General features: G+C 27.2%; 1 protein-coding gene across 4 annotated transcripts; it reads left to right on the plus strand.

The window, feature by feature from the left end:
* The first annotated feature begins 1,850 nt into the window (after positions 1–1,850).
* On the plus strand, positions 1,851–18,143 carry LOC124432135 (odorant receptor 67c-like). 4 transcript variants are annotated; one of them, XM_046980755.1, is made up of 5 exons: positions 7,636–9,037; positions 16,283–16,689; positions 17,074–17,173; positions 17,264–17,365; positions 17,449–18,143. In XM_046980755.1, the coding sequence occupies exons 1-5, from the start codon at positions 8,885–8,887 to the stop codon at positions 17,626–17,628; spliced, it is 942 nt and encodes a 313-aa protein (XP_046836711.1). In that variant the 5' UTR covers positions 7,636–8,884; the 3' UTR covers positions 17,629–18,143. The 4 variants fall into 4 exon arrangements, 2 of the variants coding, with proteins under 2 accessions (XP_046836711.1, XP_046836712.1); XM_046980756.1 differs by having other exon boundaries at positions 17,074–17,177; positions 17,449–17,585; XR_006944196.1 differs by lacking the exons at positions 7,636–9,037; positions 16,283–16,689; positions 17,074–17,173; positions 17,264–17,365; positions 17,449–18,143 and adding exons at positions 1,851–1,924; positions 11,308–11,432; positions 11,911–12,810.
* The last annotated feature ends 4,344 nt before the right edge of the window (positions 18,144–22,487 follow it).

The raw sequence follows: 22,487 nt of genomic DNA on the forward strand, positions 1-22,487 counted from the left end.
TTCTGTTGGACTTTTTTTCTTTTTCACTTTGTTTTCAACGAAAAAAAAATTCGTATACGTTATATCGTATCTTAGAAGTCTAATACGAGAGACGTCGGTATATAAAGTGCTTTATACGTATGTATAAATATATACAAGTACATATGTATACACGATAAGATATATACTTCCTTCTTTTATATTCAACGTTTAATCTAGTTTTTTATATGAGATATTGTATCGTTCAACTCCAACCATATTGAGTTTAAATAATAATGTCGGAATTTTCAGTATTTTATATATCTAAATAAATGATATATATATATATATTTTTTTTTTTTTTCGTATATAATATTATAATACATTAGTATAAGTATTGAGTTGAGCCTAGTATGTGCACTTACTATGATCTCTTATTAGAAAATATTATTATAATTATCCAATCAGCAATATCATAACTTTCAATTTTTTATCATGTATGTGCATATATAGTATAAATATATATATGTATATATATATATATATATATATATATATATATATATATATATATATATATATATATATATATATAACAAAACAATACAACATTCAGTATTTTTTACTGAAAATTCTAAAATTCGACATTTATTTATTTATTGGAAAATCCAATAGCTATAGTGCACCATATTATATACGTATGTTCGATAAAAGGTATTAAATATAGTGTCATTTATGAAGATATAAAATATTAAAAAGTTCTGAAATAATTCATTGACCAATCCGATTTTTTCTGTCGATGATAAAAAAAAATGTTTTGTAATGGAAATAAATATTCGATTCAAAAAAAAAAAAAAAAAGAAAAAAGAAAAAGAAGAATAATTTCAAAATAATACAACATTTTTATTAAACGTTCTCGAATAACTCTCTTGAATGAATTTATGTATCCTCTAATTTTCATTAATTGTAAAATCAATTAATTATCATAGATAATAACGTTATTGTAATTATTGTAATTATTAAAATTTATATAATTATTGAATTATTATAGGGAAAAATAATTATTATAAATCGTAATATATCATTTACTTTAGATATACAATCGATTCTTTTAAAATAAACTAATGAACAATATCTTGCAATAAAGATGTTACTTTAATAAAGATTGTTACATCTTGTTACAGCGTTTAATTACGTTGTCGGATCGATCAAAAAAAAAAAAAATAGAAAGAGGAAAAATAGAAGAAGAAACAAAAAAGATAAAGAAAAATAAAAAAGAGAGAAAAAAGGAAAGAAAGAAAAAAGAAACAAAAAAAAAAAAAGAAAAAGAAAAGGAAATAGTAGGGCCGAGAGAAAGGCGGAACTAATGGTGGGATACGTCTTGAGTCGCGAAGATTAAGCGAACAGCGAAGGAATCGGAAATGGGATGAGAATGTAGAAAGTCGAGCGCAAAGTGAAACAAATCGTCGTATACGGGGGTTGAACTTCGGGATTACCAACGCACACATCTTGATATTTTTTTCTTCTCAACTTCTTTCTATGTAGAAAGGATAACGAGAGTTAATTTTTTATGAATGACGTAAGAAATATCAATTAAAGAAAATCGTACGAATCGAAATTTCATTCTCATTAAAATCAACGAGAAAATGATTAATAATTGATCATAATGAATATTTTTTTAATATAATTTCTTATGAGAAAATTTTAAGTATATTTACGTATATGTATTTAAATAATATATATATATATATATATATATATATATATATATATATATACATACTTTGGCAGACAGCCGCATTGCGTGCAGATTATTAACGATGCGATGACGACGAGATTAGCTTTACACGGACGACGTCGTAAAAATCTTAATTACAGAATAGTTTGTCCTTGGGCTGTGGAAGCTAGCCGATGCCAGGCGGCGCGCGGCAGCAGAAATCGTCGGGGCAATTAAAACTTCCGGACGGTAAGTTTAATGCGCTCCACTGTACTCCGATAAAAAGTGTAAACGGTAAATGAGATTTCGACGGAATAAACTAGATACCAAAAGTGAAAGAGAAAGAGAAATAGAGAGAGAGAGAGAGAGAGAGAGAGAGAGGATCGAAATTGAACGGAATTCTAATTCTTCTTTTTTTTTTTCCTTTTCTTTTCTTTTCTTCTCTTTATATATTTTGTTCTCTCATTAAAATGCGAAACGAAGGAAGAGAAAAAAGGCTTGTTCTTTTTTTTTTTTTTTTTTTTTTTTTAATAATTATTTTTTTTATTTTCCAAAGTAAAAGTAGGAAGGGTGGAAATAGAATAGGATAGAAGGAGAGAGGGGCTCTTATATCCCGGTAAGCCACTGTTATAAAGGAACACATTAGCATGGCTAACAATAAGCTATAAAGCAGTAATAAGTGGCCAGCTATGCTTTGCGGAATATTATTATTAGTTAAGGCACGGCATAATTATTAAGCCGATGTCGATTACCATTGACGATAGCTATAACCCTTAAATAATCTAGAATGGTACTACTTTGTACCATGTCTAATTTTGTACAAAACGTGGAAAATCAACATTATTCGATAATGTTCTAATTTACATTCGTATCTTATAATAAAATATTACATCTTTATTTATAAAATATATATATATATATATATATATATATATATATATATATATATGTTTGTGTATAGAATCAATCAAAAGACAATTCTTGAATGGTTATAATGATCGAAATTTTACACATATCGCATGAAGTTTATTTGAATATTATTTAAACGTTATTTGCAAATAATCTCATAAACTTTAATTTAATATTCATTCAAATAATAATAATTAATAACGAAAACATTTGATAAAGCGTTCGTTTGACTTTATTGGTTTTTTTTAAATGAAAAAAAAAAAAAACAAAAAATAAAAAAAAAATAAAAAAAGGAAAGAAAAAAGGAAAAAAGAAATACAAATATAACGAGGAAATTGAAATTTCATCTGTATTTTAACAGGCGATTTTAATTATTATCATGGTTTTTAAAATATCTGGGTTATTTTTTTCTTTTTTTTTTTTTCTTTTTTTTCTTTTTTTTTTATACCAAATACACGACCGAGCACTCGGCCGATCGTAAGTTTATTGACCGTGTAAAACGTGATCATTCAAAACGCATATTTAAAACAGTCGAATGGCAAAAAGCGATTAACATGATTTATGTTAGCGAGCATCAACGTTCTCCTCATTTGTAAAATTTACATTCTATCGAGTTGCACGCGGTCTTTTGTCCCGAAACGAGAAAGCAGTAATTATTATCGCTTTCCGAACATTCCATGGTAATACGTTTTATTACGATTTATCACGAATTCGTGTTATTTCTCTCTCTCTCTCTCTCTCTCTCTCTCACACACGCACACTCTCTCTCTATCTCTCTCGCTCTATCTTCTTCTCTCTCGAATACATTTTTTATGAAGTATTTTCAAAGGGGATCAATTATTTCGATTGCAATTAAATCGTTATTATAGGTATATTAATTTTATATAAATGAGTATTTAATTCTATGGGAACGATAGAAAAAAATAAAAAATAAAATGAATAAAATAAGAGAAAAGAAAAAAAGAAAAAAAAAAAAAAAAAAACAAGAAATAGGGAAAAGATTTAATACGTAAAATTTATTGCATATATCTTGCATATATATTGCATATATTTGGTATCTATAAATATATCGTAAAATTTGTCGAAAAATCATGCAAAAATCGTTCTCCTTTTATTTTCCCATCCCCTCTCTTTTCTTTCTTTCTTTCTCTCTTTTATCTTTTTTCTTTTTTTTTCTTTTTAATCTTTTTTTTACCTTTTTTTTTTCCTTTTTTCTTTTTCTTTCAATTACTTCAACGTAAAATTCATCAAACCGAAAAGCAATTAATGAAAAATTGCTTTTCTCGCTTTGACACATTACGAACGTGAACGTGAACGTGAACGACAAGATGTCCGACAATCTTTTATGCATCGCGATAATGGAAACCAAATGAAAAAAAGTATTCATTTATTCAATTGATTCTAAAATAGAAACCGTTCAACATTTCGTTTGTTCCCTTTTTTTCTCTCTTTCCTCTTGGTTCTTTTTTTTATTTTTCTTCTTTTTTTTTTCACATTGCACACGAGAGATAACGATCGTTGGTCGTTGGTTAATAAAAAAAAAAAAAACAAAAAAAAAAAAGAACGAAAGAAAAAAGAGAAAAAAGGATGCAAGAATTAATACAAAAAAAAAAAAGGTGATTAAATAATTAAAAAGGAAAAAAGAAAGAAAAAAGAAAATTGTTCACCGATTAACAAATTATAAATAAATGAACTTTCTCGTAATGTATAGATATAAATAATAATAAAATTACGGATCCGTCAAAAGGAAAAAAAAAAAAAAGATCAATTAATAAAAAATTGATCGTATTACAAATCGTGGACTTGTTTGATATACCTCTGTCTCTCTCTCTCTCTCTCTCTCTCTCTCTCTCTCTCCTTCTAATTTTTTTCTCTTTCTTTTTCTTTCTCTCTTTCTTTTAAACGAGAAATTTACGAATGGAGTGTCATCGCGCATTGAAGAGTAAGAAAAGAAAAGAAATCTGAAATCTCTCTGATAATCTACTTTTAATATCCTGCGTCGATGAAATCTCGATATGAGAAGAAGCGTGTTCCACTTGAATCGTTTCGATGAGAGGAAAGGAAAAAAAAAAAAAAAAGAAAAAGGAAAAGAGAAGAAGAAAAAAAAGAATAAAAGAAAGAAAATAAAAAGTAAAATAAAAAAATCAGAAAGAGAGAGAGAGAGAGAGAGAGACGAAGAAGGTTTAGCCGTTCAAGCGAGAAGGTCGAACCAAACGTGACTCCTTTTTCTACGAACGGAGATTGGGAAGAAATGAACGAAGTAAAGGAAAGGAAAGGAAAGAAAAGGAAAGGAAAGAAAGAAAAGGAAGAAGAAAGAAGAAGAAAAAGAAAGGAAAAGAGCCTTCTTCGTAAAAGGAAAGAGGTGAACTCTCTAGATCGAATAGTAGAGACAGATGAAGGATCATCTGCGGAATGCGTTCGTTCGGATTTATAACAAGATATTCTGATTCGACAGTCTTGAGATCGTATCGAGATCGTATTCATCATTCAACGTCGAAGAAGTGTCTCTCAACGAACGCATATACCAATCGCGCAAGGGAGAGAGTTATTTTTGAAAGAAAAATATTCTCTCTTTTTCTCTCTCTCTCTCTCTTTCTCTCTATATATATCACTCTCTCTTTTTCTCTCTTTTATTTCAAGACCAATATAAACGAAGAGAAATATGGAAAATATTTAGCTTCCGTATTTCAACAAACTAGATCTAATCAATCGACAGAGATTACATATATCGTATGTATATCTCGATTAATGACTTTCTAATATTTTATTTATTACTTATATATTATACATTATTTTTAATAAGTATTTTTCTCTTGTACAATTATTATTTCATTAAATTATTATTATTATTATTATTATTATTATTATATAATTAATTTTTTTTTATTGACATTTAACGATTATTTTATATAGTTCGTTTCTTTTGGATATTCCCTTTCTCTCTCTCTCTCTCTCTCTCTCTCTCTCTCTCTCTCTCTCTCTCTCTTTTCTGTTTTTTCTTTTTTGCACTTTTTCTTTTTTTTTTTTATCCTCTCGCGCATTCTACATAAATCGTTAATATTACATAAATTGAATATATAAAAATCTCTGAGTTTATTTCTCTCTCTCTCTCTCTCTCTCTCTCTCTCTCTCTCTTTCTTTATTCTCTCTCTTTCTTTTTCTTTATTTTCTCTCTCTCTCTCTTTTTCAATTTAGAATCAATTCGAACGCGAAAATAGTTCTAAATATAAGTAAAAACGTAAGGTATATTACGATGTAAAATTAACTAGTTTCTCCTTTGAACTTTACGTGTTCTAAAACGAAAAGACGTTTTAAATTCTAAAGTACCCGTTTGGGAAAGGATTTTCAATCTTAAAGTAACTTAAACTGTCTTCGAAAGTCTTCAGAAACTTTACAAATCGTTCCGTACGTATCTTACTTGGAACGAAAAACTCGAGGTATCCTTGTAAGATTACTTTATTATAAGCTTCGATAATGCCACATATTATATTGTATGGATATATAAATTTTCTCTCTCTCTCTCTCTCTCCCTCTCTCTTTTCTTTGTATTTTTTATTTCTTTCTTTTTGTTCTATTTTAATTAAATCTAGCGGAAAAGCTCGAAAGTTTTCCATTGATATGTCGAAATCTTTTCAATTTCATTAACTCGTGGATATGATTTCTAACGAAAAAAAAAAAAAAAAAAAAGAAAAATTAATTTAATAATTTTTCATTGAGATCATAGCCTCCCTCCCTCCCTTCCCCCTCTCCCTCCCTCTCTCTCTCTCTCTCTTTCCCACACACACATATATACTTGCGTACATACGCTAAGACACACATTTATGCACAAGTGAAAATACCGATTCATAGTTATCCCTCATCTGATTCGAGTGGGCCAGCCATAGTTGACTTCTTACTTTATCAAATTTTATGGGACGGTAAGCTCGAGTATTTTCCTGTTTGCAAGAACCAAACTCCCACGAGGGCTCAACGAGGCAATCTGTAAAGTACACACAGCGAGAAATGCCAAGGAAATACGGGATTACAGGAAATTGATAACTGCGATGGCGATGTTTGTTACGAGTGGATCCAACCTCTCTTGGCGTGTCTAACTGCTTTCATCTTTCTCACTTTTTCTTTTCCTCCTTCCTTTCCTTTCTTTTTTTTCTTTCTCTTTCTTGCTTTCTTTCTTTCTTTCTTTCTTTCTTTCTTTCTTTCTTTCAATGGAGAAAGAAACACGGAAGAATCATTTATCCTTATCGAATATTGTCTTTTTCTGATAAAAAAAAAAAAATATATATATATATATATATTTATATATAAAGCACAAAAGAAAAGGAAAAAAGAAAAAGGTAAAAAAGAAAAAAATATCATCCTCGTGAAAAATGTAATCGATACACGATGAGATATCGATCGAATGAAAAAGAACAAAAAAAAAAAAAAAAGAAAAAAGAAAGAAAAACAAGAAAAATCAAAAAGAAAACGACGTGTACTCTTTTTCTCGTACTATTAAACATAATTGTATACGTTTGAAATGGATCGATCCTATTTGATCAAATGAATATGAATAATAATAATAATAATAATAATAATAATAATAATAATAATAATAATAATAACAATAACATGCGTATCGAACGTGTCGATAAGAAAAATATTAATAAGTACGATTTGAAAATATTTTTCATCCAAATCATATTTCTTTTTATTATCCATATATTATTTATACGTAACTACAATATTCATATTTTATTCCTATTAAATCTCGTATTCCGATATATTTTTCTCATTCCCAAAGTGACAACAATATTTTCTGCTCTTGGGAAAAGTATTACGATTCGCCGTAACGGGTTTAAAAATAAAAAATAGAAAAAAAGAGAAAAAAAAAGAAACGTCAGTACGTTTTTTTTTTATTTTTTTTCTTTTTTTTTATTTTTTTTCATGCTCTTTCTCGCTTTTTCTTTTTTTTTCTTTATTTATCTATTTATTTATTTATTTGTTTATTTTTCTTTTTTTTTTTTTTTTATTTTCTTCAATAATAATTCCATTCTCGAAATAGCTCCAAGTGAAAAATAAATTTTTTTGAATAATCTACGATACAATAATACATGATATTTAATTTATCGTTGAAAATCTGTAAAATTCTTTCTCAACAATATTTTTAATTATTCATTCATCACCACTATAATTCCATCCTTATTCGTTTTCAATTAAAAGATGAGAGATAGCTTATTGTTTCGTTTTAATTCTTTCGAAGATACCAATTCAAAAAAAAAAAAAATAAATAAATAAATAAATAAATAAATAAAAAAGAAAGAAGGAAGAAAGAAAAAAACAATGTCATTGAAAGAACGTATAATTCTTTCTTTGTTCTCTTTCAATTCATCTTTTCTTCCATTTCTCTCTCTCTCTCTCTCTCTCTCTCTCTCTTTTCTATTTTCCACGCTTATCCATTCAAAACTATCCACTTTACTTGCGACTCTGCAACGCACGTACGTACATGCATACGCCCATACGCGTCAGTTCGACACTAGAAATAAAAAAATAAATAAAATAAAAATAAAAATAAAAATAAAAATAAAAAGAGACAAAGATAAAGAAAAAGAAAAAGAAAGAAAAAAAAGAATAAAGCAAACGAAATAAAAAATGCAAGAGTGAAATCGATTTATCCTTTACGTTAAGGTAATAAACGATGTGCTAACAAAATGAATCTTTCCCCTTTGATGCGTTAAAAAATTGACATTTTGACAAAAATTTATTTCGTTCGTTGATTGACGTTATTTGAGCGCAAAAAAAAAGAAACAAGAAAAAAAGAAAGAAGGAAAGATAAAATGGAAAAGAGAGAGAGAGAGAGAGAGAGAGGACATCTTACGAAATGTGAGGAAAGTAAAAGCGTAAGAGAAGGATAGAAAATAAAGGGGAAAAAAAAAATACACAAAAAACAAAGAAAAGAAAAATAAAAAATAGACACAATAATCGATCGCAATAATCGTGTCCGCTTATTTTATTATTCGCGATAATTAAAATTCATTCGTCATATTAGAATACGCATAATCGACGAACTATTTCAATATCCTTTGTACTTAAAATGCACTGTTACTTACACAAGTAACAAATACTGTTACTTAAAATGCAACAATCGTAAAATTAAGTTCGCTTTTGAATAATAAAATATTCTCATTAAATCTTAATTCCATTATGTCATATTAAATATTAAATATTATTCTCATTATATATTAAACGTATTAAGAAATATAATGAGATTGGCGATAGTACGATAAAAATTATCTGTTAAATTTTATCTCTGGAGATAAATGATAAATGATAACAACGTTGAAATTTTGCACGTTCATTATTTCTTTAGTATCGTTTGAATTATCAAAGACATTCGACACAGAGAAAATGTTACGGCAATTTCTTTTCCTTACGTTAGTTTGCATCTTTTGCACTGCCAGCAATGCACAGAAACTTCAAGTATGTATATACACATACATACACACACACACACACACACACACACACAAATATATATATGTATATATATTTAAAGAACCTCTCCAATTCCCGGAGTATTCATTTAGGACGTTAAGTCAACGCCCCGCGGCATATGACGATAAAAAAAAGAAAAAAAAAGAAAAAAAGAGAAAAAAAATAAATAAAGATAGAGAGAAAAAGAGAGAGAGAGAGAGAGAGAGAGAGAGAGAGAGAGACAGACAGACAGATAAAAAAAAAAGAAAAAGTATAGAGCAAAGTAGACAGAGAAGGCAAACGAGATTGCAATTTATAATTTACTTCTTGGGTTATTCGAAGTAATTGAATTTATTCCGAGATGTTCTTTACATTTAACACACTCACACACACACACACATACACACACGCACCAACGCGCATATACTATTGCGATTATATTCGAATGAATAGATATATTGATAATGCGAATAGAAGTGGAAAAAGTAATATTGATATACAACCAGACAAATAGATAAAGTGAATCTTTTTAGTTGCTAATTTTTAATCGGATATTTGAAAAAGAAAAAACAAAAGAAAAAGAAGAAAAGAAAAAAGAAAAACAAAAAAGAACAAAAAAAAATAAATCTGGCTCATTTTCGTACGTACATAGATGCTTAAAAATTCGTCAGAATTTATTCCGATTAAAATTACGAGATTATTTTTTACATTTAATCGTACGTCAATGTGCCAATACCGTTACGATCATATTTGAACAAATAGAGATATTGATATATATATATATATATATATATTAAAAGGTCGAGATGAATAAATAATGGCAAAAGTTTTTAATCAATAAGTTTTCATCGAATATATTTGTTTTTCAATTTTTTTTTCTTTTTTTTTTTTTCTTTTTTTTAATAAAACTAGCTATTTCCAGTTCGTATATTTCGAAAAGAAGCTTAAAAATCATAAAGCTGTCGAAGGTAAAAATGAAATTTTATGATTTTTGCAAAACTCATCGAACCCTTCCACGAAACCTAAAAAAAAAAAATATATATACATATATATAATGAGGTCAAGCTAACGTGAAATTAAACGGTTTATGCATATAATATTACCATTTCTTTAACAAATGATGTTAACGAACTAAGTAAAACAATAAGAGTTTGTAGGACTAAAGGGATAAACGTTATTCGTCAAACTTTTAACGAGAATCTAACTGGTTGTTCAGTTTAATCTCGTAACATTTGTCCTTCTTAGAAAGAAAAAGAGAATATAAAAAGAATGAACCTAATTTTCTTGTCTCTATCCTTTTTTACTTTTTCTCCTTTTGCACGATAAAAAATCTCTTTTCTTTCTTACTTTCTCCTTTTTTTCTTTTCTTTTTTTCCTTTCCATCACCATAACGTGAATACATTTTATTTTTCTTTTTATTATTGTAATTATTATTATTTAAAGAACAAAAGTAGAATGTCTCATTAATGTTCAAGTATTTCAGAGAGAAAGAGAGAGAGAGAAAGATAGAGAAAAGTCTGTTCGATCAACAAAGTTAGAGAATCTTCTGTTAGTTTCTACTATTTGTATTTTCTCTCTCTCTCTCTCTCTTTCTCTCTCTCTCTCTCTCTCTCTCTCTCTCTGTCTCTTTTTCTCTCTCTTTCATCGTTGTCTCTATAAAGTTGAAATAACGAGAGAAAAACTGTCTTACTCTCGTTGTACCAAACGATCGAAGTTTTTCTTCGCCTAATTAATTCCCACTTGATTTCACGAACACGTTTATCTGTTAGAAAATACAATGATCCAGTTTGTCTCTTTGGTTTGATTCCTCGTCGTACGACCAAACAGAACTGAAAAAAAAGAAAAAACGAAAAGAGAATAAAGATAAAGAAAAACAATGGAGGATAGTTCGATAAGAGAGATAAGAGAGAAAGAACAGAAAACTAGATTATATAATATACATACATATATATATATATAAAGTTTTCTTTCTTTATAACTACTTAAAAGGATTATAGTCTTCTTGAAGACATCGTTCTGCAAATTTTCATTCCTGTTCCTTTTGAAAATTTAATATTAACATACATATATATATATATATATATATATATATATTTTACGAAATATCGTCGCAATATATAAATGTTTTTTCCTTTTTGTTCTTTATATAAACTTATCTCCCATCGAAAGTTTCGTGATAGAAGAAAAAAAAGAAGATAGGAAAAGAAAAAGAAAAAAAAGAAAACAATGAAAAGGAAAAAACATTATCCATGAATCTTTCTTACTTTTAATTTCAGGAGAGTAAGACGAAAAGTGATATTGGCCATAAAATAGTTTTCAAGAATTCGACGATCGTTACACTTTCCATGATTAGCACCTTTGGTGTGGTCGTGATAATACTCATACCTACGATATTGTATTAGTAAGTTTATCGTTTTAATGAAGACATTTATTTTTGTTTTTTTTTCTTTTTTTTTTCTTTTTTTGTTTTTTTTTCTTTTCTTTTTTTTTTTTTATTTTTATTTCGATATCACGTGGAAAGGAAAAAGAAAAAGAAAAGATATCAGTAAAGATTTAACGATAAAAAAAAGATATTGATCTTTGATATCTCAGATTTATTTAAGCATACGATCGTACAAATGTTTTCGTTTAAATTCTTCCAATAAAATGCAATTTTTCTTTCTTTTTCTTCTTCTTCTTCTTCTTCTTCAATTAATAAACATTCGAACGACGCAAAATATAAGAACAATGTGAAATATCTTTTATCTTTTTTCTGATTTGCATTCTTTTACCTGATATATTCTTTTAACTCAATTGAAAATCATATATATATATATATATATATATATACATATATATATATATATATAATAAAAAAAATTATTCTCCAATCGTTGCAGTAAATATTGTGCGAGAAAAAGCAACAAAGAGATGCATTCCAATGGAATACATTGAATTTAGAATGATCCAAGGTACAAACTAGTCCGTTCCTTTCGAAGGGATATACTTTTTTTTTATTCCGTGAACAGAAAAAAAAAGAAAGAAAGAAAAAAAAAGAAAAGGAAAAAAGAAAAAGAAAAAAAAGAGAGACAAGAAAAAGAAAGAAAAGAAAAGAGAAGAAACGGAAGAAAATGAAAGATCAACGTTAACGCACACTTGGTGAGTGGGTGGTGTGTGGTGATAGGGTGGAACGACGACGATGGAGGGGGTAGTGTTTTAGCGACGACGCGGACTCGTAAGCTCGATAAATCGACGAGAATTAATCGTATCGCGTCGACGCGAACAAATACGAATTCGATAATTAATCCATTGATCGGTTTTATGACTCCCCGTTGAACGACACTTCTCTACCGTACGAACCGATCGTTCGTTTTCTCTCTACCCTATCCCCTCCCCTCATCACCAGCCCCTTCCGCACCCCTCGCCTCTTGTTTTAACTTCGGTCATTTGGCAACGAACCCTGATAATGGTTAAGCGAGCGAACCGTACCGAACGATTTCATTGAACGATCCCGATTATTTTGGATGAAATGCTGTATAACGTACCGAATAACAATAAGCCGAAACGTGCGACTCTAGTTCAATCCAATCCACAAAACGACAAACTCTCTATTGTTATGTTTACGTTAATTTAGATATCCTTTTAATTACTAACTATTATTTTGGTATTGGTCAAATTTCCATTGGAGTTATATCAAATATAAACTAAAGTAGAATTTTTATTTGTTATATTAGGTGAACCGAAAATTAATGTCGCTTTCTTAAATTAAATTCATACGAATAAATTTTTTAAAAGTTTTTATTTTTAATTACAATCAAATATGGACATGCGCAGAAACGCCTAATTATATTATTAGTAATGAATTTCCACTACTACCTAATATTATTCATTGGTCAAATTTGTTATTAAAACGATAGAAAATATAAGATAATGTTAAAATTGTTATTATAGTTTGATCTATATATGAATGTAATAAATGTACGATATTTTATATCGATATAAATAATCTTGACGTTGATTCAACTTCTAATACTATTATTTTATTTTAACAAATCATCAAATTCCTATTGAAATTTTTATTGAAAATCTAAGATAAAGTAAAATTTCTATGTTATAGTATTTATTGATCGAATTGTTATTAGAACGATAGAAAATATAGGATAATGTTAAAATTGTTATTATAATTTTGATCGATATGTGAATGTAATAAATGTACGATATTTTATATCTCGAAATAAATATCTCGACGTTGATTTAAGAATAACTTCTAATACTATTATTTTATTTTAACAGTCATTTAATTCCTATTGGAATGATAGAAAATATAGGACAATGTTAAATTTATTATTAGGTTTATCGATATTCGAATGTAATAAATGTTTAATATTTTATATTTAAATGAATACGTCGACATTAATTTAGGGATCCTTCTAATATTATTATTATCTCAATTCTGATCAAATTCTCATTGGAATTATAGAAGATATAGAACAATGTTAAATTTCTTATTAGGTTAATCGATATTCGAATGTAATAAATCTTTGATATTTTATATCTAAATAAATACGTCGAGCTTAATTTAGAGATATTTCTAATTACGAGTATTATTTTAGTATTGGTCAAATTTCTATTGGTATGATACGAATTATAGGGTTGAAATACTATTTGCTTTTTAGAATATTTATTGGTCAAATTCCCATTTGCATGATACAAAATATAGAGCAATGTTAATGTTCTTATTAGGTTGATCGATATCTAAATGGAATAAAACGTTCGATTATTTATATCGAAATAAATATGTCGACGTTAATTTAAATATGTTTTCTAACACGATTATTATTTCGATAATTATCATAATACCATTGTAATTATAGTAAGCATAGGGCAATTTTAAATTTCTTATTAAATTGATTCAATATTTTATTTCTAAATAAATATATATCAACTTTTATTTAAAGATCCTTTTGAAATCGATCAAAATAAAAATTGAAAAATTGAAAAAATATTTTCTATTTGAAAATTCGTATGATAAAAAAAAAATATATATATATATATATATATATATATATATATATATATGTACAAAATGTTGGATTAAATTTACTTACACTGTTATAACATCGAATTGTTGTCGTTAATGTATTAAAAAAAAAAAAAAGAAAAAAAAAAAGAAAAGAAAATAAAAAATAAAAAATAATGAATATAAAAAATAATTCATTTGATTTTCATCTCCTCTATTGTTTTAATTTCTGTAATAAAATATAATTAACTGAAATGTAAAATTTTTCTTCTCTCCGTATAATGAAAACATTAGATGTGATTTTTTTTAATTAGATACAACTTTTGAAAATTAAAAAAACATAATAATTCATGTTTCTATACGATTCAACTTTAAGCGTAAAGTATCAAGAATAATATCATCGAGTAACCTTTATTTAATTAATATAAACAAAGTCGAACTTTATCAATTTATTGTTTATCACTGTCCACTCGTGTTTATCACTCGTCACAGTATTTTCACGTGAATATCCGTAATTACATTTTATCAATCACGTTTCATAAATTAAATAAACTATAATCATCGAATAGTAATGGTACTACAAATAAATGTGTAATCCCATAAATATTTTGAATTTTATTTGATAAAACTTTAATTGATTTTTTATATCCCTTTTTTGAATTTTCACCAGCGAAATAATCTAAAAAGTTGTTAAATATTTTTACGTACATTATTTTCCTTTTCTTTCTTTTTTTTTTACTTCCTCTTTTTTCTCTCCTTTTTTTTTTTTTTTTTTTTTTTTTTTTTTTTTGGTTAAATGTCAAACACAGGAACAACGATAGCAAAGAAATTGTTGCAGCGTAAGTATATTACGATAAAATACATAGTTCACTTTTATCGACATAACGAAACACGGAAACAACGAAGTTGTATATACATAAATAAAGCGAATAAACTACGATGTGTTCGAATGTACGTACATATTTTTTCTCCGCCTCTTTTTTGGAGGGTGGGGGGAGGGAGTTTATTTTTTTCTCTCTCCTTTTTTTTTTTTTTTTTTTTTTTTTTTTTTTTTTTTTTTTTTTAATGTCAAACACAGGAACAGCGACGACGATGAAAAAAAATTTCGTTTATATATATTTATTATATATATATATATATATATATATTAGCAATAAAATATATAATTCACATACATATATTTATATATATCAAAGAAAGTTTAAATGTATCGAATTATAAAAGTTAGATCGTTAAATGAATGAACTACGTACTCGTAGGTAGTCACGTTCAATGTTTGTACGTAGATATTTCAGTTAATTTGAGGAAGAACGTAAATGCCAGGTGATGTATAACTCGGTATGAAACGAACTGAGGAGCCTCAGCTTTATCAACCTTAGGTATCCTCGAGTATATAAGTAAGAGCTAAGAAAGACAGAGATATAGGAGGTAGAGAGTTAATAGTAACGGTAGCTTTGCATTTATACTGATAAATGATAATTAGATGAAAATACAGAAAGGTATGATTTAATACAATGAAATGGAAATATATTTCCTCGTCCTTCGATAATTCGATCGTATATACGTACACGTATATATATATATATATATATATATATATATATATAGAAAGAGAGAGAGAGAGATATCGTGGCATTAGAGGAGAGAAAACATTCCGTTTTCTAAGACAACGAAGTTTATCATTTATTTAATATTATCGTTCGAAACAATGCATTTACTTTGTTCGTTCTTAAACCGTGGAAAATGATAAGGGTTGTTATATGGAGAGGTGGAGTTAGATAACAGAGGTTAAATCATTTTCTACGATATATTCGTCGTAATGTTGATGCCGAAGTTAACACCGGAGTATGCGTTAAAATTTACTAAACTAAGTGTATCGCCTATGGGTACTTGGCCGTCTACATTTAAATCAACTAAAAGAGAATTGATATTTCGTGAGATCAGATGGTGGATATCGTTTTTAATAATATTATCATTTATTTTTGCTGAGATACGTGGAATACATGAACATTATCAGAATTCCGTGATAGTTACCCAATCGATTTGCTTTTTTATGGGTTCTATGCAGATATGGATTAAAATGATCATTTTTAAATGTCAATCCATGAGACTTAAGGTGATACGTGACGTGTCTTTTTTTTTTTTTTTTTTTTTTTTAATTATTTGCGCAAATGTCTGTTAAATGATTCTAAAAAATAGAAAAGAAAGAAAAAAGAAAAAGAAAGAAGAAAAAACAAAAACATTGTTCTTAGATGGTTACCTTAGGGATGGAGGATTTCATCAAAAGGATGAACGATTTTGAGAGAACTATTCTGCAAGGATACGTCGACAAATTCGCCATGTTTCATCTTGCTATGACGTTTAGTTATTACACGATCTGCGTGGCCTTTATCCTTGGACCGACGATATTACCACGTCCATTTCCAACATTTGCCGAATATCCGTTCAAAGTAGAATCGCATCCAATCCATGAGATCATTTATTTTCAACAAGCATTCGTTGGCATCCAAGCGGCCGTAGGTGTGACCATAGATTGTCAGATTGCTTTTTTACTTTGGTACACAGGTGCCAGATTCGAAATTTTAACGATTAAATTGATTAATATCGTTAACGAGGATGAATTAAATGACTGTATTAAATTACATCACGATTTACTTAGGTAATTAATATGTTATCGTATCTGTTATTATTTCTTTTATATATATATATATTTTTTTTTTTAATTACGCATACATCAAATTACATCAAAATTTATTAAGGTAATTAATATAATTATCGAATGTGTTGTTATTATTATTCTTTCTTTCTTTCTTTTCTTTTTTTTTTGTTTATTTTGTTTTTCTTTTTTTTTTTTTTTGTTTGTCCTGTTATGCATGATTTTTCGTTAAAAACAAATACGATTATTTTAAACATTGTTGAAAATAAGATTTTAAAATATTCTATCAAGCTACATTTCGATTTATCAAGGTAATCAAGTGTTTATTAATGATCCATTAATATATTCCAATGTTTTTCCCTCTCATTGTAATAATGATTTTTTTAGATATGGAAAGGACGTCATCAAAGCAGTACGTTTTATAATACTCACAAGTATTGGTGTTTCATCGGTGTGCATAATATTCGGTGGTGTTCAATTTCTATTCGTTGGTATTTCATTCAAGTCGAATTATCAAAACTAATTATTGTTTATCATTGATCTAAATATATATATATATATATATTTTAACAAACAGGCAAATTCGATAACACTGAAACTTCAATTTGTCTCGTTGATGATCGGATCGATATTCGAATTGTTTTTATGCTGCCGACCTGCAGATAATCTAATGAAAATGGTAAATAATTTTCATGATTACTATATTATTATTATTATTATCATTACTACTATAAATTATTAATTTATTAATTAAATCCACAGAGTTCTGCCGTCGGATTGGCAGCATATCAGTCAAATTGGATCGATAAATCTAAAAAAATGAAAAGCAGTATATATAGTTTAATTCAAAGGTCACAGAAACCTTTGACCATATCGATCGATGGTATCTTACCTTCTTTATCATTGCAGTATTATCTATCGGTAAGAGACACTCGACCTTGATAACTTCCAAATTAGGAATCTAACGAACCTACAAGAAAATTTAATAAATCTATCATTCGCTCGTTTGGTAAAAAAATATTTTCTTGAATCGATCAACGATAATATAGTACTCTTAATCAAATTAATAGAAAATTTTCCAATATCAATGTGTCCATTCGTCGGTATCTTCTTTTTTTTTTTTTTTTCTTTTTTGCAATCATGACTATATATATAAAATTTTTGATTACTCTTGATACAAATGATTATTGCAAATCATTTTTAAAATTCCAAATGCCACACTGCGAGTATTACGACTATTTGTACGATTAATTCAATTATTTCGTACATTCGTATAATAAATAATTATTTTACAGTTTTTAAGTGCATCCTTTCGATACTTTACAACTATCCGAGCCTTTCTGATAGAATAACATTTAGAAAAAAAGAGAAAAAAAAGATGAAAATAATACATTACCAGATCTATAATTTTAACGATATATTAATCTAATAAATTGTTAATATCAAGGATCATCTTGAAATATTTAAAAACTTATTTTATTTTAATATAAATGGCAAATATATTGATAAAGATAATGAAATATTTCATTTTTATTTGTACTTTATCACCATTCAATAATTTCGTATCCTCATCCTTTTTAATATTTGTATCCATGGTCCTTTGTATTTCACAATAAAAATTGTGAAACACAATTGAGAAAAAATAAATAAATAGATAAATAAATAAATAAATAAAAATAAAAACTCTCAATCGATCATCAATGAACTCGAATACATTTTACCGGAAGTTATGAATTAAAGGTAAAAATCAAACACATGTTTCTCTACGTATATAATCATTTATTTCTCTTCCTTTATCATAACGTATTAAAATTATAAAATCATATATAAGAGGGCTCGCACGAAGAAAGGGAGGAAGAAACAGCTTCTATTCTTTACACACAGTAATTCAAGATAATAACGGGTATGTAAGGAACGTCTAGCGCATAGAAATCTCATAACTGATTTATACCCTTTTAACTACAAAAGTCGAAGAAGCAAAAATGTATCTATAAGCGAGGAATAGAAACGTTTACGTAAGAAATATCAAATGTATTATTACGTAGAATATTTAAATATTGTTTGTAAAAATAACAACGAATTAATTATTTTCTATTTTCTTCGGTCATCCTTAATATTGAAATTGTAATAATTTACGGATTTTTACGTCTACAAAAGTCGTACAATTTTCTATGTGCCTTTAGATCGATTACGTTGACAGGAAGAAAAAAAAAAAGAAAGGAAGAAAGAAAGAAAGAAAAAAAAAGGAAAAAAAACAGAAATAATTCTTTATTATTTAAAAGATTCAGAATAAAGTTTATCGAAAGAAGACAATATTAATATTTACATGTATGATAAATATCTATAGATATTCTTATTCATTTTATTAATATTAAAATTTTTTTTTTAATGCATTTATTTTATTAACGATAGTCAGATACAGTAGCGGTCAAATTTCAATTCCTCGTGTTGAATATTGTCACTATTGTTCAATTATTTTTGAACTCATATCCGGCTGAAAATTTAATAGAAATGGTAAATTGAATGGTTCCTCTCTTTTTATTTAGAGTACATATATATAATGATTATTATGCGACTTGTATAATATGTTATTTTATTAAAAATTATTATTGAACAGTACTGCAATTGAATCGACAGCTTATGAATTGAATTGGATTGATAAATCACGACAAATACGGAGAAATGTATGCTTTCTAATTTAAAGATCTCAAAAATCAATTACAGTCAGTATTGCTGGACTTATGTCTGCATTGTCTCTATCTTTTTACATCTCGGTACGTTCTTATTATTATTATTATTGTTATTATTATTAAAATTGAGTCATCTTTTTCATATTTCACGACTATGAGAGCTATGATCAAATATACAATTAATTAAATTTTAATATCGCTATATGTTTATTTATGTTAATGTGAGATGCAATTGTAAGTAAAAATAAAAAAATAAAATTTCCATCTTATCAATATTATTATTTCAATTTAATTTGAATATATCTACGTGAAGAATTATTTTTACTATTTGAAAGATAAGAGAAAATATATTAATAGTACAAATATATTCTATGCGTTCAATATTAGAAACTTTTTTAGATATCGAGAGAGAGAGAGAGAGAGAGAGAGAGAGAGAGAGAGAGAGAGAGAGAGAGAGAGTGAATGAGAGAGAGATTGTATGTTCCTTAAAAAAAAAAGAAAGAAAAAAGAAAAAAAAGAGGTAAAACTAAGAAATGTATCTTGCTTGAAGAAATGAGAACTATGAGAATGCCCCTTTCGACATTTCTTCTTGGTTTCGAGGTTGATCGTTTTGTGGTATTTGCAAAAATTACGTACGTGCTCGAGCGAGTAAATCGTTGCCGTTGAAAAACGGAACCGAAGTTTATTTCTTAAATTGTTCGTTCCTGAACATTCGAAGATTCTACCAAACGTAAAATTCCACCACTGTGAAACTCGTAGATACATACTCGAGCTTGTACAAGGATATATTTACGTATACCGTGATACGGTGACTCGCATTTTCGTTTCTCGAACGATAATCCTCCATTCTCGCACGACCTAACACTCTGACAAAATTCCAACACAAATCTCGCGCAACGGTAATCCCACTTGAGTGCCAACGTTCGGGTATTTTAGCTTCGTACGACATATTCAACTCGGCACAATTCGAGTAACGCTAAAAGCATCGATGTACAAATTATCTTTGCTAGAGATAAATTATTCTTGCACTCTTGGCAATCTCAATGTCATCGATCTTGAAATTATTTCAACATAATAAAAAAAAAGATTCACGAATAAGTTTTTGAAAATTAATCGTATAAATTTATTATCGATATAAATTATTCCATTATTTGTTTTTTGTTTTCTTTTCTTTTTTCTTCTTTTTTTCTTTTTTTTCTTTCTTTTTTTTTTTCTTTTTTTTTTCTTTCCCCTTTTCCAATATCAATAACTTATATATCTTGAAATAATCTCAAAAATATCAAGAAAGAGATTGAACGATAACGAGAAAGATATGGACGAATTAAAAATTTTATGAGTTCATTATACAAAATATTCCGGGATTTTTCGATCATAATAAATCTTATCTTTTAATTATACCCAATATTAAAGAAGATTCGAGAGATAGCTTTTAGAATTGAACGTTATGAATCTTTTATAGAAATTATTTTCTTAAATCCTGCAATCTTATTAAATTCATTTATTTGAATTATAACAAAATTAAAAATTATTAAAGAAGAGCTCTGTTAATCGAATCATTATTATCTTTATTATTGAAATTATTCTTGCTTTTTCTGAGCTATATAACTTCGTCTTTGTATTATCTAAAAAAAGGAAATGAGAAGAATAAAAAAAAAAAAAAAAAAAAAAAAAAAGGAAAGATCCAAGAAAATCTCACAATTGAATTTAGCTAATTTATTTACGAACATATCTTCGATTCGATATACTCGTAAATGCCTAAACGCACACATGTGAGAAGTTTTTCTCTGGAAGGAGAAGAAATAAAAGCGAAGAGAGAGAGAGAGAGAGAGAGAGAGAGAGAAAAAAAAAGAAAAGAAAAAAAAACAGAAAAAGAGAGACATAATTCATTAACGTCGTAGGGGGCGAAGAAAATTTACAATTCGTTCTTATAATAGCGTGCAGTAAGAGAGCTAAGGAAAAAAAAAGAAAAAAAGGAACGAAAGAAGGGTGAAATGATCGAGTATCGGAAAGAGTGAAATTATTGAGGAACTATAATTACTAGAAATATTGTGAAAAAAGAAAAAGTTTCTTAACTTATCGATTCTCTTAAGAAAAAATAAGGATAAAGTATTGAAAATGGTATCTTCAAAGTTCAATGATTACATTGATGAAATAAATATACAATCATAAATACACGAATTAGGAAAAAATATTTTTATAGATATTTATTTAGTAAGAAAATATATTGGATATAAAAAAAAGGATAAGGATAGATCTTAACTAAGTTATCCTTAAATTATTATCCATAGGTAAGAGATTTAATCAGTATAACTTCGAGTTAGGAATTCAACGAATCAAAAGGAAAATTATATTGATTTATCATTGATAAGGCTCATTTGATAAAATATATTTCCTCGAAACTATCAACGTTGATATAGTACTCGTAATCGCATAAATGAATATTTTCCAATATCAATGAAAAATGTGGCAAAATGTATGCATTCTAATTCAAAAATCTCATAAGCAAGTAACACTCAATATTTCTGGATTTATATATGCATATTAGCAATATTACATGTCGATAGATTAATTATTATTACGACTGCCAATATTTCTCATATACATCGATACATATACATATATATATATTTCAGTCTTTATCTTCGTCCTTCTCATACTTCACAACTTCGAGAACTGTAGTTCAATAAAACAATGAATTAATTTTAATATTCATGTAATTCTATGTATTTATACGCTAATGCACTGTAGTTATTAAAGATGAAATGTCAATAATTACATTTTCATTGATATTAGTTTCCCATAACATTTGATATTACCTAAGTAAGGAATTATTTTATAGAAACAAAAAATAATAATAAGTATTCATTAGATAAAATATTTTTACACTTTTTTCACAATTTTAACATCTAAATCTTTAAATTATCTCGAAAATAGAATTGCGCTCTTCGAGCTTATTAAATGACTTATTTTACATTTTCACTGCATATTTAAATTAGTAATTAGGTTCCAAGATGTTACCTGTATGAATTTAATAAATTCAATAACGAGACTGTACTTACATATTTACGATGAACTAATGTTTAGAAAAATATCAAATATTGGCGTATTTTA

Source organism: Vespa crabro, chromosome 23 (assembly GCF_910589235.1).
Source record: "Vespa crabro chromosome 23, iyVesCrab1.2, whole genome shotgun sequence".
In the NCBI taxonomy this organism is placed as follows: Eukaryota; Metazoa; Arthropoda; class Insecta; order Hymenoptera; family Vespidae; genus Vespa; species Vespa crabro.